Genomic DNA, 13,939 nt, shown 5'->3' with positions numbered 1-13,939 from the left:
TCCCATAATGACGCGCAAAGCCAGCTCTAGCAGGCGCAGATCATCGTCGGATCAAGTGTACAATCCATGGGAATCAATTGACATTGATGCTCTCGTCTCCGTGTCCCACCAACACAAGCTTTACGTCTCCACGTCGGGACCCGAGCGCTCTCCGGGCTCGCCGGTAGTGCTCTTCTTCTCTGGCGGAGGCACTCCCTGCGCAGCATACATCCGCTTCCGCCGGATGCTCTCGTCCCACGTTCGCGTCTATTTTCATGACCGCGCTGGATATGGCTACTCGGAATTGGGCCGTGGAGACCTGGACTGCGGCGCGGACGACGAGACAGTCTTGACCGCCCAGCAAGCCGCAGACGAGCTGTACGAGCTGCTTCAGGTCCTGCGAGTCGGCCCGCCGTACATCCTCGTTGGCCATTCCTACGGCTGCATCTGCGCCCGCGCGTTCCTGGCCCTCGCCATCCAGGAGCAGCAGGGCGGGGAGGCACTCGAGTCGGTGATCGCGGGCATGGTGCTGATAGAAGCCGCGACGGAGCTCATGTACGATCTCTTCGAGCCGTCCATCCCTCCCCCGGTCTTCTTCGAAGTGACGAGGGGCATCGACTATGGTGCGGTCACGCACACCCGCGAGCGGTCCGGACTGACTGAGCAGGAATGGGAGCACATCAGCACCATGATCAGAAAGACAACGCTCGCGACTGAGCTGGAGGACTGCAGGGTCTCTGCGCGGAGGCTGCTCAGGGAGCAGCAGTTTGCCCGTCAGGCGTTGGGGGATGTTCCGCTTGCTGTTGTGCGTGCTGATTTCTCGCAGGAGTTTAGGTTGATGTTTGAAGAAGGAGAAAGGATGGGAAACGGGACCGAGGACGAGAGCTTGGAGTGTAGGGCGTTCCTGGGGAAGCTGAGGCTGCATGATGATGAGTTACGAGCGGGCCAGCTTCGTCTGTCGCGTGTGAATAGGTATATCACGGCGTTGGATCACGGGCATAGTATCCTCATAACGGGGCCTCAGGTCGGCGTAGAGGCGGTGCTTTGGGTTCTGGAGCGTTCGTCTGGGGGACATTTTTGGGCTAATGGATAATCGAAAAATTGTTGACAGTCATCAGCAAAAGAATCAACTACACTGAGGTTGTTTGACACATGTAGAAGACCGCATTCCAAGATGAAGTCAAATCTGGAGGCCAATCAAGTGTTGTGAAAAACCCACGATGTGTAAAGATTTGGCGCAAGCCGAAATTCTAAATGTTTCCATTTACAGAGCGTTTATTTCACAGGAATGGCATTGGCGAGAATGCTGAACGACGCTCACATACACAGCAAGATACAAATATGAAAATCTTGTCGAACTTTCGTCGGCTTTCACAGCAAGTCAGAAGTCGTTCAAAACATAATAGTCTTGGAAGGGGAGGTCCCTATGTAACTATAAGCCATGTTCCTCGTATCCCTTATCGTATATGTGCTGGCCCTCCTCAGACTTTGAAGTGCAAAAAGGCGAGAGCTGACGGATCTGACGTCCCCAGACCATCAGAACAATCAGGAAGCAAAAGGCGAACAGGGTGAAGAATGCCTGTTGACCATAGACCCAGCCAATACCCACAGCCGCGATCCAAGGCTGGATGTAGAAGTTGATAGACAGGCCCATGAACAAACGCATCGAATTGAGCAGCAGCGTCGCTTCGACAGTGTTGGTGCGGAAACACTCGCAGATGTAGTTGACTGTGGTAGGTATGCTGACAAGCGAGCCAATTGTCACAAAAAGTTGTGCAACGGCCATTACTACCCAAGAAAGTCGGTATTGCATCGCCGCTCCGACCAGACCTAGGCCAAGAGGCATCAGGACGAAGTTGGTTGGCCAGAGGGCGTGGAGTCGGTACTCGGGCTTCCAGACACCCTTGTTGCGCGCGGCAAGCCACAGGGGAATACGGTCGCTGAAGAAGTGGCCATAAACGAGGCCTATCATGAAGCCAGCCCAATGTACAAAGGTGAACGCAGCATTCTCCGTAACTGTGAAGCCGTAGATACCGCCAGCCTTGAGTGGCATTTGCAGCCAGACTGGTGTGAGGGCATTCAGGGCAACGTAGAAGCCAAATGCTATCGTGTCGAAACCAGCAATGATGAGGATGACTGGGGAAAACATCATCTTGAATGGTTGGATGAAGACCTTGGCCTGCGAACTCATCAGTAAGAGTGCCCCATTTAAATTGAAAGCGCAAAAGCAGAGCGCCTTACCATTCCACCCAAAGATACACCAGAGCCGACTTGAGATCCAAAGAAGAACGTTTCATATCGATCCCTCAGCCAGCTGTCAGGCTTGATGCGGTTCACTGCACCAGGCGTGCGGTCGTACGTCGTCTCCTCGAGGAACAAGAATACAACAATGATTGTGAAGGCGCATAGTCCCACAGACCACCAGTATTCGACAGGCCAATGTGTTCTGCCAGCCACGAATCCAGAGATCGTTGGTCCAAATGATGCTCCAAAGTTCAACGCCAGGTGCAAGAACGTGAATGCCCTGCCTCTTTGGTGGAGGAAGTACATGTCAACCAGATACCGCGGACCAAGGATGCTGGTGACGATGCCGAAGAAGCCAGAGAAGTAACGAGAGACCAGATACGGCACGTAATCGTTAGGACCAGTCATCAGCGGAGCCCATATTTGGCAACCCAGCTGCCCGAATAGGGTCCAGAAGATGACAGAGGTGCGTCCGAATTTGTGGCTGAGAGGCCACCAGATGAAGCCGCCAGTTGCCAGACCTGCTGAAGCGGCGGAGTTGAAGTATGTTATTTGGACGGTAGTTTTGTGGTATAGGGCTGCTTGTTGCTGAAGGTTGAGCTGTCCGCAAAAAGGGGCAGCGAAGCCAACGAAGAGGCTCAGGAAAAGAATCGCCAGATTCACAGATTTCCTAGAGAAGGACCAATTCTATCATAATATTGTTAGCCTTCTGATGTGAACTCTAATTTTAAGGATTTTGTTTCTGCCTCACCAAAGGGTCCTGTGCATCGTCGGTTGGACGTGGGATAAGTACAACGCCAGCATCCGTGACTTTAACGGCCTCTTCCTTGGTGAAGACTTCGAAAGTCTTGCTCGGCCCGGACAGGCGGTCATCCTGATAACCCACCATTTTGAGTACAGGCGATTCAATCGCAATGTGTGAGTACCGATTCCCAAATTGATGAACAAAAAAAAGGATATACGCGTAAAGGAAAGAGTGCAAGTTACAATAACCCACTGCAAAAGGTGCGCGGGGTTGCTGCGACAGATCTATGTCTTCCCCACCTCCTGCAGTCTCGTAAGTAGTGTAACAATGCCGGCACTTTGAAGTTATAATGTTCAAGATAAGCCGAGATTGAAACCGAACGAAGGAGGCGTCAGCATTCAACCGGAGAACTAGTTTGCTACATCGAAGTGAGACAAGGCTGAGAGAGACGGACAACACTACAGTAGTCCTGTAACATCGTGGATGATATTGCAGGACGATGATTCATGTCGATCTGTTGGATCCAATGAAGCAGTTCCAGCATCAATACGCTCCAGGGCTGGCTGGAGGAGTCGATTAGGGGCGATGTGGAATCACAACTATCACAAGACCCCATGCTAGTGGCTAGTCAAGGTAACCCTGTACTGCAGTAAGCACAATAAGGTAGTGTCTATGGATGCCACAGCCCTATCATGGCGTGCATGGCAAAGGAGGTTGCTTTACGGATCTCTTACAAAGAAGGCACAGGTTCACAAAACCGAGATATCGGGTTGCAAACCTTGTTGATCGAGCTAACAAAGTAGCCTTCCCGGTATGGTGCCCCCACCAGCGATGCCGATTGTCTGGTGCGGGATTCGACACAGGGAACAGGGCTTGGCACCCCGGACTGCTTCCCGTCTTATGAACGATTTTATGTTACAGAAATGCTGGCATATCGAGGGATAGCAATCCCAGGGCTCTAAATGATTGACGTGAATACTGGATAGCTCTCAGATCCACCAATCGCATCTGAAATATCGGGCAGAACTCGGTGACGAACATTCCCTCCTAGACGCAATCGCGCTTAAAGGTGTATGAAGTTCTAGAACGCATGAGACTGCCGTTCGTCCGATGGAAAGAACTCGTTACATTTACCGAAAATATGGTTCGACTTTATAGCATGAAGAAAAAAGAAAACGATCGCGAGCCCGAAAGGTGTGAGTCTATGAAATTCCCTTACCCAGACCCAAATTGACGTTGATACTGGATGCACACGGGAATAACCAGCTGCTGACCTGACAAAGCTTCAAAGTCGACCTAGACCGACCATAGTATAGTGCGAGGCTACTTCTCGGCAGAGCTTGACTCCTAAATGCCGGGGCTTAGTTAGTTGACATCGGAAGAGGGTTAGCATTGCGATGTGCCCAGAATTTACCTATTGGACGGGAAAACAAGCTTGCTAATGTTTGGATCTAGGTGCTAATAGCTGCCGTGGTCTAGAAACCCTTGGTCTGATAGACCAGCTCCTAGTCTAATGCAGAGTTGAAACGACAGGCTTTTGTGATACCAAAAGTGCTCAATTGTCCTCGTTTGGGTCGTGGGTTCAGTTTCGGTCTGTTCCTCCTTTAATATGACACTCAGGGTGCCAAGCCAGACTTGTATTTAGCCCTGTGGGCTGTTTCGACCATCCGATGATTCGGCTGACATCGCAGCCTTGACATGACCAGGGCTTGGATGACAAGCTGCATGGACGCCACGTCCATGGATCATGCCGACAGATCTGGGCTGCGGCGATGGGAGGTAGTATTCAGGAAGAATTCAAGCTTCTGGAACATGTGTCGTATGCCAGCTGTCTCGTGATCATAGATACGCGAGCCTTGCAGACATTGCTCTGGACTCCCACTTCCCGTCGCGCACACTGGGCTAAATGTTGATACAACTGATCGAGATGCTTCTTTGAGCGATTTACTTACCAAATGTGGAAACCTCTACGAATTGTCGCTTGGGATCCTCAGTGGCCGCTTCCCTTTGATTTATTTCCATGGCGCTGTATATTTGCCGGAGTAAGGGAATGCATCAACCATGCCCCTTGGTAAAGGACTGTCGCCAGTGTCATCCATCCCTCAAACTTTACTACACAACACTTTATCCCGAGCCGACAGATAGCTGTTTTACCAGTGTAATCAAGGGCAATACATGTGAAGATTTTCTGGTATATACTCCGCCCCACCTCGACCAAGAAGTGGCATGCGGCTGTGCCATGCTCTTGCTGCTTCTCAGGTTCCATGACGCTTGGTCCTTGCCTAACGCTTGGTCGTTAGACACTTTCTGCGTCTTTAATATTCAGCTGGGCTGATTCTTGCACAACTACATGTCTTCTTCAGCTGCAAAAGCTGCTTGTCCTCCGGACATTCCGGAGGATGTCTTCAACAGACAGCTTTTTGGCGTCATCCCCACGACAATTGTACTCGTTCTTTCTCTGTTGACATACGGCCTCCGAATTGTTGCGCGAGTCAAGACGAGCCAAAGGGTATCGTGGGATGACTATTTGATGGGTCTTGGGTTGTTCTTGTCACTAGAACCCACGATCTGCCAATATCTCCGTGAGCAATAAACCTCCCAGTCCCGTATCTCTACCCGACCATGTCGAAATTAACACATGGCCGTCGCAGTTGTTGCCAACGGGCTTGGCCATCATCTTTGTAATGTTCCTCCAGTGCAAGCGGCCCGCTTTGCTAGGGTACGTCCACAATACTCGGTTATATACTAGAGAAAGGCTTTGCTTGATTATGTTTGCTAACCCGAGTTCAGATCAGCTTTGCTCTCCAGAGAGCCAACCAGCCCGTACTCTTCTGTGTCAAAACATCCATTCTGTTGTTTTACTTGAGAGGTAAGATAATGCAGCAGAAAGTTGGTTACATGGAGTAGTACCTGTGCTAATCATGGCGAACAAAGTTTTCTCAACTAAGGCATATGGAAATTTCCGTATATGGGTATACGCAGGTATAGCATATACATTCATGTGGGGGTTGGCAACCTGGATTGTCAATCTCACAACTTGCACGCCCATTGCATTCTTCTATGACCGAACTATTAAGGGCGGCACCTGTCGCAACCAAGTGGTCTCGGGCACGATAGCTGCTGTTCTATCTCTTGTGGGCGATATTTATGTCTTGGTCCTGCCCCTTCCAGCGTTGTGGCAGCTGAAAATCAACACGCGGAAGAAGGTGGCAGTGGTCGGGATTTTCCTTCTCGGAAGTTTGTAAGGATACCCCTGAAGTCCCTTGTTTAGTGGTTTCGTAATCGCTTCTTCCCCGCTAACATCGGACTATAGCGGTTGTGTAGCCTCTGTCATTCGCATCACAGAGATACTCAAGTTTAGTCCCTTGGACGGGACTTACACCCAAGTTTACGCGGCGACATGGACAACCTTGGAGCAAGGTGTCGCTATCATTAGCGGAAACTTACCTCTCCTTGGACCACTCTTCCGCAGCTTCTTTGCTAGCAGAGGCAACACAAAGGCCAGCTCATACGGATTGTCCAGAGGCATGACATCTCGAGTTGGTACAAGGGTCAGCCGCCTTGGATTTCGAAATGATGGGCCCATGAATGTTACAAAGATTAGCGCTTCGTCCCCCAAATTGTTCACCTTTGAGAGGCTTGATGATGACGAGGCTAGCATTTACGGGACTGGTGCGGATGACAAGTCAATCATTGTCAAGAAGCAGGTTGAAGTCAGCATATCATGAAAAATGGTCGTCTTCTTCTTTTTCTCTTTCGGTGTGTAGGTAAACCTTTAACTACTTGATTGAGATGGAACTTCTGATTTGGTCTCAAAATATTCTGGACATGAGTGCCATGGGGACATCTGCACCCAAGGGCTTTGAGAACATCATAAAAGATACAACTTGAGCGGCGGCGCCATACAACAGCTTTGACACTAAACCAGACCACAATTAATGTGAGCATAACTTTAAGTTTCGCGACGATGTAACTTGTATCCAGCATGAAATCACCGCCGTAGCCAGTCATTGGACTTTCAATTGGCCATGAATAGCTGCAAAGTGTTGTTATCATGTACCTCTCTCTGCAACTCGGGCATCTCACACTGAACATCTAGCTGTACCGGGCCTTCCTCTCCCAGATTCCATACTTGCAATCTTTCATCTATGATTGCAACCAAGATCTTGAGATAGCGCTTCTGATAGTACTTGGCTTGTAGTGCTACCAGCGGCGCCACCGAGCAGAGCGGAGTTGGCATACAAACGTGATGCCTCAAGCAATTCCTCGATGCAGCTCATCGGCAACCCAAGCATCATTCGCTCAGCAGCACGAGCGATTATGCGGCCACACACGTCCCAGCCATCGATGGTGGTCTTAATCTCCTTGGCTTGGGTGGCGGCGAAGAGATGCATGTCCTTGTCTGACATCTGCCTAAGCACAACTTGAACATTGAAATGGACGGCATTCATGAAAATGGCGGGTCACTAATCACATAAGGGAGCTGGATCGTCTCTATCAGGCCCATGATGTTGACGGTGTGGCTCCTGGGGAGGTCGTCAGGCCTGGTGAGCATGTGGTACATCGAGGATTGTGGTAGCTGGAGAAGAGCTCTACCAGTCCAGGTAGTAGGGAGTGCAAACAGCCGGTCGAGTGCTGTGAATTTTTTATGGCTCATGACGCGGTGTTCTATTCAAGTCATGGTGGTACTCATGATCGTCCCATCTTCAGTGACAAAGGCCTGGAAGATCCACTCTGCCAGTCCAAATATTATTTATAACGCAGCGTTCTTCCAACAGCAGCTCTGTCCAAAATTCAAACCACTCACAGAGACAACCTTTCCACAGACCGATAACACCAAGCAACACATCATCCGCAACGAGATAAATATGCTTTTCACAACCATCATCGTCCTCCTCTCCTTGGCCATCGCCAAGATGGCCATCGCGACTGAATTGGTTGACGACGTCCCCTCTGCCACCGTGACCGTCACCGTGACAGAACCAGTCTGCATGAACGGCTGCACTGCAGAAACTACTCCACTCTCAGTGGCCAACGCCTTGGCCACCGCCGCCGATGCTTCAGCTGCATCTTCCCTCATCTCCAGCATGATGGCTGACGCCCACCGTGGAGATGTCGGGGCCCATCAACCTGCTGTGAACACCACGACTGTCACGACCGTTACCAGCGCGACCAACTGTCCCGCCCCACCGACTTTTGATTTGCCCGCCATTGTCTCGAGTGTCTTCGATAGCAATCTCAACAGCATCACCGCCAACAACACCGTTGCGAACGGCACCGAGGCTCCTGACAAACGCTGGTCCGAAGGGCGCCAATCTCTCTGCTTCACCTCGAGCAGCCTCGTCTTTGGGGGCTACTACGCTATCTTTCTGGACGGCTGGGGCCGAGACAAGGACGGCTGTGGGAGAGGGGCCCTCGACAACCTTCGTGGCCAATGCTTTGACGTCTCGAACTGGGAATGCCGATTTTGGGGTCCCCGCGGCGTGCTGCTGACCTTCTACCTCACGGCTCCACCAAGGGTCAAATGTGCTTTGGATGCGATGTGGCTTGCTTCGCCGGAGGACGCCAAGGAGGAGGGACTTTGCTGCGTGTACTTGGGTTCTCCGGTTGGTACAGCTAATACTTGTTAGCATATTTACCATTTTGGTGGATTTGTTGCGCACAGGGTTGGACTGACAGTCTGGAAATCGGGCTCTGACTTATACTGCCATTAGGTCAGGGCGGATAATTATTTTTGAGGCTTGGGAGCTCGTCCAAATCAAGACCTCGGGCCTGGACCGCATTCTGCAGTCAAACGAAGTCATCTTGCGTGCATGGTATAACACTGGAAGATATTAGATGAGGCTAAGCCCTCGTTTGGTCATTTCACCAGCTTCCCTTCCCGATTTAAAGCGACATGCCTCGCACTTGGCTCGTACCAGGCCACGTCATGCCCAGCACGATTATCATCTTCTGTTGATCGTGCTATCAGACGGTGAACCGCATCTGAAGCAGTGCTGTGCTTAGCTTCCATCCCTTCCAATAATTACGCAACCTCTCAACACCTGCCAAGGTCCAAGCAGTCATGTCTTGCTTCGTAGGCTCACTGCCCTTGCCAGTGCATCCTCCTAGGATAAATATTATAGTGGCGAGCAGGAGTCGGTTAGTGAAGATCTTCCTCCATGTTGCACTGAAGTGGGAAAATCATCTCAAGGCGCTGGCCCTTCCTATCCGGGGTCTGGCACTTCCTCCTACGTCAGAGAGGGCATCGCACAAACCTGACCCTAACCGGCTGAGAGAAAGTGCTCGCGATTAGGCTTCTAGAGAGCTAGGCCTCATCTTTTCCTCAAGACCCAAATAGAAAAATAGGTTTCGGAGTTACAACTTGTTCAACAATACGACTCTTACATAATCAGCTCACCTGCATTTCATGATAGATAAAGTGTTGAGCCCGTATTTGATTGCGAAATGGAGAAAGAAAGGGTGAGACGGGGCTCTCCACGCGAAGCTATGGGATATGGCAGGCAGCAACTTGTTCGAGGCTCAGCAGCCACTGAAATGGCCACCCGATTGGCAGGCAACAGGAGCTCCGCCGCCGCCCCCAAGTATGCGTGTAACGTACACTTGCATACTGGTGGTTCAAGTCACCATCTTATTGGAGATCCTCAAGTGATGAATTGTGGCTTAGAGTATTTTGAAGCGGGGAATTGATAAAATGAGAGGATTCTGCCGTCGTGCCCACAGCCACTTTCTCCCAACGACAACTCATTCTTCATCCTTTTCTGGGCAAAAATTGTGGCGAAGAAGATAATTCTTCAGGAGCTTGATCAAGCTGTTTCGCAGCTAAGATGGCAGAAGTGCTCGGTCTTGTCGCCTCCGGCCTCAGCATTGCCCAAATTGCCGGATCCATCGTAACCGCCAGCCTCAAGTTGAAAGCCCTGCTAGACGAGGTCAAGGACGCACCAGAAAACCTAAGAGACATGCTTGATCATATCGAGCTCCTTACTCCTATCCTTTGCGAAGCCACCGCAGGTCGTGACGAAGTCGCAAATACAAGTCCGCCGCAATTACTCGCCACCTCGCACCTACAGCAAGCACTGCAGAAAGTACTCGCAGCATGTCAGACGGCTGGCGAGCAGATCGAGCTTTTGGCCACAGACCTGATGTCTCAGATCGGTGTGGCTCGCGATGGTGTGAGACGGAAGCGTGCCATGGTCAAGGTCGTGCTGAAAAAGGGCAAGCTGGCACAATACGAGATGCGCCTTCAAAAAACCATTCAGCTTTTAACCTTGGCGCAGAACACATATATCATGTAAGAGCCCATGTGCTAGCTGTGTTGTGTAAACTATGCCAAATAGGATATATATTAACACGAGGCACTTTATTTTAGCGCTTTGCAACGAGTACAGCCCGATATCATCGTTTCTCAGCTCATGTCCACCCTTACACAGTCACCTCAGACCGCTCACGAACCCACGAAGATATCCCACCACCAAACTTCGCATGAGGTCCAGATTGTTCCCAGGGTGACAGATCATCGAACGTCTACGCGCAAAAAATCGAGCGCCTTGCACGAATATTTGCAGATGGGCTTCGCCAAGGTAACAGGACTCATTTCGATCCATACACCGTCAAAAGGCACGAATTTCCAGACGGTCACCCCAGACCAGGACCGAGTTCTACGAATCCAGGTGCAGATGCCAACATGGCTTTGTGCCTCGGTGCTGGACATGGTATTTTCTCGAAGTTATGCTGGTTGGACTTGTACGCTTAACGTGTACGCCCACATTTTGTATGGTTCTGTGGAGTTTAATCTGATTTCGGGGGCCATATTGAATGACGACGTGGGCTCAATCCACCGTCTGTTTCAGGAGAGGCGATGTAGTCCACTGGACCACCTCGCGTGGGGAAACACGGATTTCAGCCTGATTGAGGTAAGTGAACCAGGAGTGTCACTTTTACACTTGACGATGACCTGCGGTTATAAAATTGGTGTGGACGTTTGCTGATGATAAAGCAGCTTGCACTGGCCAATGGGAGTTGGCAAGCCTCTCGTTATTTGCTCAACTACGATGCAGATTGCGACCATGCTTTCCGCATTGGACGTCAGGGACCTTTCAGCGGAAAAAGCAAACCTTACCTCGAGGATCTTCTCAAACACGACAAGCTGAGCGATAAAGTGCGAATTTGCTGCTTGGCTTCCTGCTGGGACGATCTCGACTTTTTCACTGATCTCATCAGTCGAATTTGGCCGTACAACGAGTTCTACGAAGCAGCTGTTGAGGACCAACGCTTAAGCTTAGCCATGGCAATGCTGATGAACGCTGGGAACCAGCAGCCTCCGCCTTCTCCTGCCATTTTCAACCATCTTTGCAAATCAATACCTCTCGCAGAATCTGGGAGCAGCACCACAGCAAGGATTCTGTTATTACTTGCTTTCGGGCTAGGTCATACAGCGTGGCACAACCCCGATATTGCAAGCAAATGGTATAGCGCCATTCTAAACACTGCACTCCGACTGAACAAAGCCCTATTGATGCATCTACCAGAACAAGAGCCCCTCGGCAAAGAAGGACTCCCAAAGACTATTCCACAGGTATTTTCAACGCCGACGCCCTTCACAACCTTATTTCTGATGCCTATGCTTGCGTGCCCAGATAGAAATGGGGGTCTGAAGCGCGCTAGACAGCACAAGATAGGGTCTCGGCTTGCTAAATGTGAAAAAGCGGTCCAAATGTGGCTGAATATACTTCAAGCAAGTGGTCTCGATCTGGTAGAGTATGGAAAACAGGAACGTCAAAAACTGAAGAGTCAAGAAAACGGTGGTGTCTTTGGAATTTTTCGTGATGTGTGGCATGATAGTTGGAGTGTGCATACAAGGAACGACTTATTCGAGGTAAGATTGATTGGCTTAGAGTATGGCAGTAAGCCAAGAAGCTGGAGACTGTGGTGGTCGGAGCCTACAGACGAACTGGTGGGTGATTTTTGGAGGGTTATGGAGCCGGAGCCACTTCGCATTCCCGGAAGCTGGGACGAAGACCTTTAGTTCAAGATACAGAACAACGCTCCGCTTGGAGTCAATGATGGAGGAACGAGGCATGTTGAAAGCGCGGTGAAAGCGCGGTGTCTATTATGCTGGCTGTGGCTACGGGGTGGGCGAGACTATGCATCGAGTAGTTGAAATCTAAATAAGAGCGGTATTTTTTTAGCGGATAGTCATTAGACCGTCTGAGAAAGAAGCTCACAGTACTTCCAGTGTATTGTAACTGAAAGCTTTGAATGTTAGGTTTATAGACGTAGAATACGCAATAGGCTGGTATAGAATTACAATTGTTGAATAACTTATCGAACTAGAATTACATGCCTATATGCCTGAGAATATTCTACATTATCTTTACCGTATCTCGGAAAGGGTCTATCCTGATTTCTTAAATCAACTCGTGAGCTCTACCATAGTGGACCCAACAGTGAAGCGGCCTTGCACTGGCCGACTGTTGTTGGATCTCTCGGGTCTATCCAAGTCCTAGGCCAAGCGACCTGGCTGCCATTTCTGTCAAATGCTCTAGGCTGGAAGGCTCCACTACGTCGATTCTGGTCCATCAATTCTACCCACTCTCTGAATTGTCGTGACGAACGGTTACGTCCGCAATGGCGGGAGTATAAAGGGTAGAACCTCAGATTGCGCTGACAGTGCTTGGCCAGCCAAGTCTTATAACGACAGCCCACATAGCATGATCTCCTGTTCCTCAAGGCAGCGGTCAGCAGTGTACCAAACTGAGGGTGGTCTCTGTACATGCGCCAAGTTCGCCCGGCTAGGACGGGAGGAGTATCGAGGATGGGATAGTATTGGTGGTTCTGGATGTGATTGAGACGGAAGTCTGGGTTGAAGAACGTGAAGAAGGGAGCCGGTAGACCGCCTCCAGTGATATCTGCAGTGATCCTGAATCTGCGATCGTTGTTTACTAGCGACGTGGCAAAGTTAGGAGGCCAATTTTGCCGCTCGGACTGGCTGCGATCATATCCAAAGGCGAGGAACTGCGCATGCGTGAGAACAAAGACGCCGCAGTCAGAAGAGGCGGGATTCTGCTGGTTAGCACGGGAATCTCGGAACCTCCACTCCTCGGGGATAAATTGGGGTGCATCTAGATTATCTGGGTTGTCCAGGAATGTCGACATCCATTGCATCACACGTCCGACAAGGCCATTTGTGTAGTTAGTATCGACCGGCGTGTTATCACTATCGAGGAATTCCAATGTCTTTGTGACTGGTGAGACTACGAGTAAGGCAGCGTGCGGGACACCCGCATCCTTGGGCGGCATGTAGACGGGAATAAAAAGATAGCGCATCATCCAGAACTGGTCAGGTGACGGATTTGCGTATGGGACGCCGTTGTTGTCGACATCCGCAACATAGAACAAAGGTCTTCCTCCTGCGAGAGGACCTCCTTGTGCCTTCTAATGTATTAGCTCATCTACAAATGTCTTTCATCGGAAAGTTTTCATTCAGGCAGTCAGCAAGGAAAGAACTTACACCGACTCCCGTATAGTTCCGAGTTGGGTCTTTACGCTGGTGCCATTCATTAGCATAATTACAAACGATTCGAAGATGACCGTCGATCAAAGACCCGTGCAAACCATTCATGAAGTTCTGATGAACAGTAGCGTCGTCGGCGAATATATCCAATTCTGACCCAGCGCTTGTTTCAGGAATGGATGCGACGATTTCCTGATTAAGGTGTCGCATTCTGGTGTTTTTAGCGACTCTGTATAATTTCCTTGCGGCCACTACTGCGTCCTTGGCTGGTCGTGCGAAGATCTTGGTTCCCCCGTATCTCGCAATTCTTTGAGCCGCAGCTATGTGGCGCCTACAGCTTTCGGGGACGTGATCTCGTTGGTTAGAATTCATTTTAATTGTATTGTTACTGACTGAGGTGACTGATGCGTGCAAAAAAGATTACTTGTTTGGAGCTAGTATGGGTTCTGAAAACCACA

At 50.3% G+C, this 13,939-nt stretch overlaps 7 protein-coding genes across 7 annotated transcripts; 4 read left to right on the top strand and 3 right to left on the bottom strand.

Moving 5' to 3' along the window:
• Positions 1 to 7: 7 nt before the first annotated feature.
• On the top strand, positions 8 to 1,128 carry J7T55_000145 (uncharacterized protein; the record flags this gene model as incomplete). The annotated part of the gene is made up of 2 exons (XM_053133753.1): positions 8 to 1,037; positions 1,091 to 1,128. 2 exons carry the CDS (start codon positions 8 to 10, stop codon positions 1,126 to 1,128), a joined length of 1,068 nt encoding a protein of 355 aa, XP_052988343.1.
• A 283-nt stretch (positions 1,129 to 1,411) lies between these two features.
• J7T55_000144 (uncharacterized protein) lies at positions 1,412 to 3,112 on the bottom strand (the record flags this gene model as incomplete). Its single annotated transcript, XM_053133752.1, has 3 exons — positions 1,412 to 2,158; positions 2,221 to 2,910; positions 2,975 to 3,112. 3 exons carry the CDS (start codon positions 3,110 to 3,112, stop codon positions 1,412 to 1,414), a joined length of 1,575 nt encoding a protein of 524 aa, XP_052988342.1.
• A 2,206-nt stretch (positions 3,113 to 5,318) lies between these two features.
• J7T55_000143 (uncharacterized protein) lies at positions 5,319 to 6,696 on the top strand (the record flags this gene model as incomplete). Its single annotated transcript, XM_053133751.1, has 5 exons — positions 5,319 to 5,550; positions 5,620 to 5,687; positions 5,759 to 5,837; positions 5,951 to 6,209; positions 6,282 to 6,696. 5 exons carry the CDS (start codon positions 5,319 to 5,321, stop codon positions 6,694 to 6,696), a joined length of 1,053 nt encoding a protein of 350 aa, XP_052988341.1.
• A 290-nt stretch (positions 6,697 to 6,986) lies between these two features.
• Positions 6,987 to 7,532, bottom strand: J7T55_000142 (uncharacterized protein; the record flags this gene model as incomplete). Its single annotated transcript, XM_053133750.1, has 3 exons — positions 6,987 to 7,004; positions 7,159 to 7,377; positions 7,443 to 7,532. The coding sequence occupies 3 exons, from the start codon at positions 7,530 to 7,532 to the stop codon at positions 6,987 to 6,989; spliced, it is 327 nt and encodes a 108-aa protein (XP_052988340.1).
• Positions 7,533 to 7,659: 127 nt separating this feature from the next.
• On the top strand, positions 7,660 to 8,666 carry J7T55_000141 (uncharacterized protein; the record flags this gene model as incomplete). Its single annotated transcript, XM_053133749.1, has 2 exons — positions 7,660 to 8,574; positions 8,634 to 8,666. The coding sequence occupies 2 exons, from the start codon at positions 7,660 to 7,662 to the stop codon at positions 8,664 to 8,666; spliced, it is 948 nt and encodes a 315-aa protein (XP_052988339.1).
• Positions 8,667 to 9,795: 1,129 nt separating this feature from the next.
• Positions 9,796 to 11,724, top strand: J7T55_000140 (uncharacterized protein; the record flags this gene model as incomplete). Its single annotated transcript, XM_053133748.1, has 4 exons — positions 9,796 to 10,259; positions 10,338 to 10,881; positions 10,968 to 11,543; positions 11,704 to 11,724. The coding sequence occupies 4 exons, from the start codon at positions 9,796 to 9,798 to the stop codon at positions 11,722 to 11,724; spliced, it is 1,605 nt and encodes a 534-aa protein (XP_052988338.1).
• A 670-nt stretch (positions 11,725 to 12,394) lies between these two features.
• On the bottom strand, positions 12,395 to 13,691 carry J7T55_000139 (uncharacterized protein; the record flags this gene model as incomplete). The annotated part of the gene is made up of 2 exons (XM_053133747.1): positions 12,395 to 13,402; positions 13,479 to 13,691. 2 exons carry the CDS (start codon positions 13,689 to 13,691, stop codon positions 12,395 to 12,397), a joined length of 1,221 nt encoding a protein of 406 aa, XP_052988337.1.
• Positions 13,692 to 13,939: the final 248 nt, after the last annotated feature.

This window comes from Diaporthe amygdali (assembly GCF_026229845.1).
Source record: "Diaporthe amygdali strain CAA958 chromosome Unknown NODE_39_length_394161_cov_64_078529, whole genome shotgun sequence".
NCBI lineage: Eukaryota > Fungi > Ascomycota > Sordariomycetes > Diaporthales > Diaporthaceae > Diaporthe > Diaporthe amygdali.
This window is presented reverse-complemented; position numbering and strand designations above follow the sequence as displayed.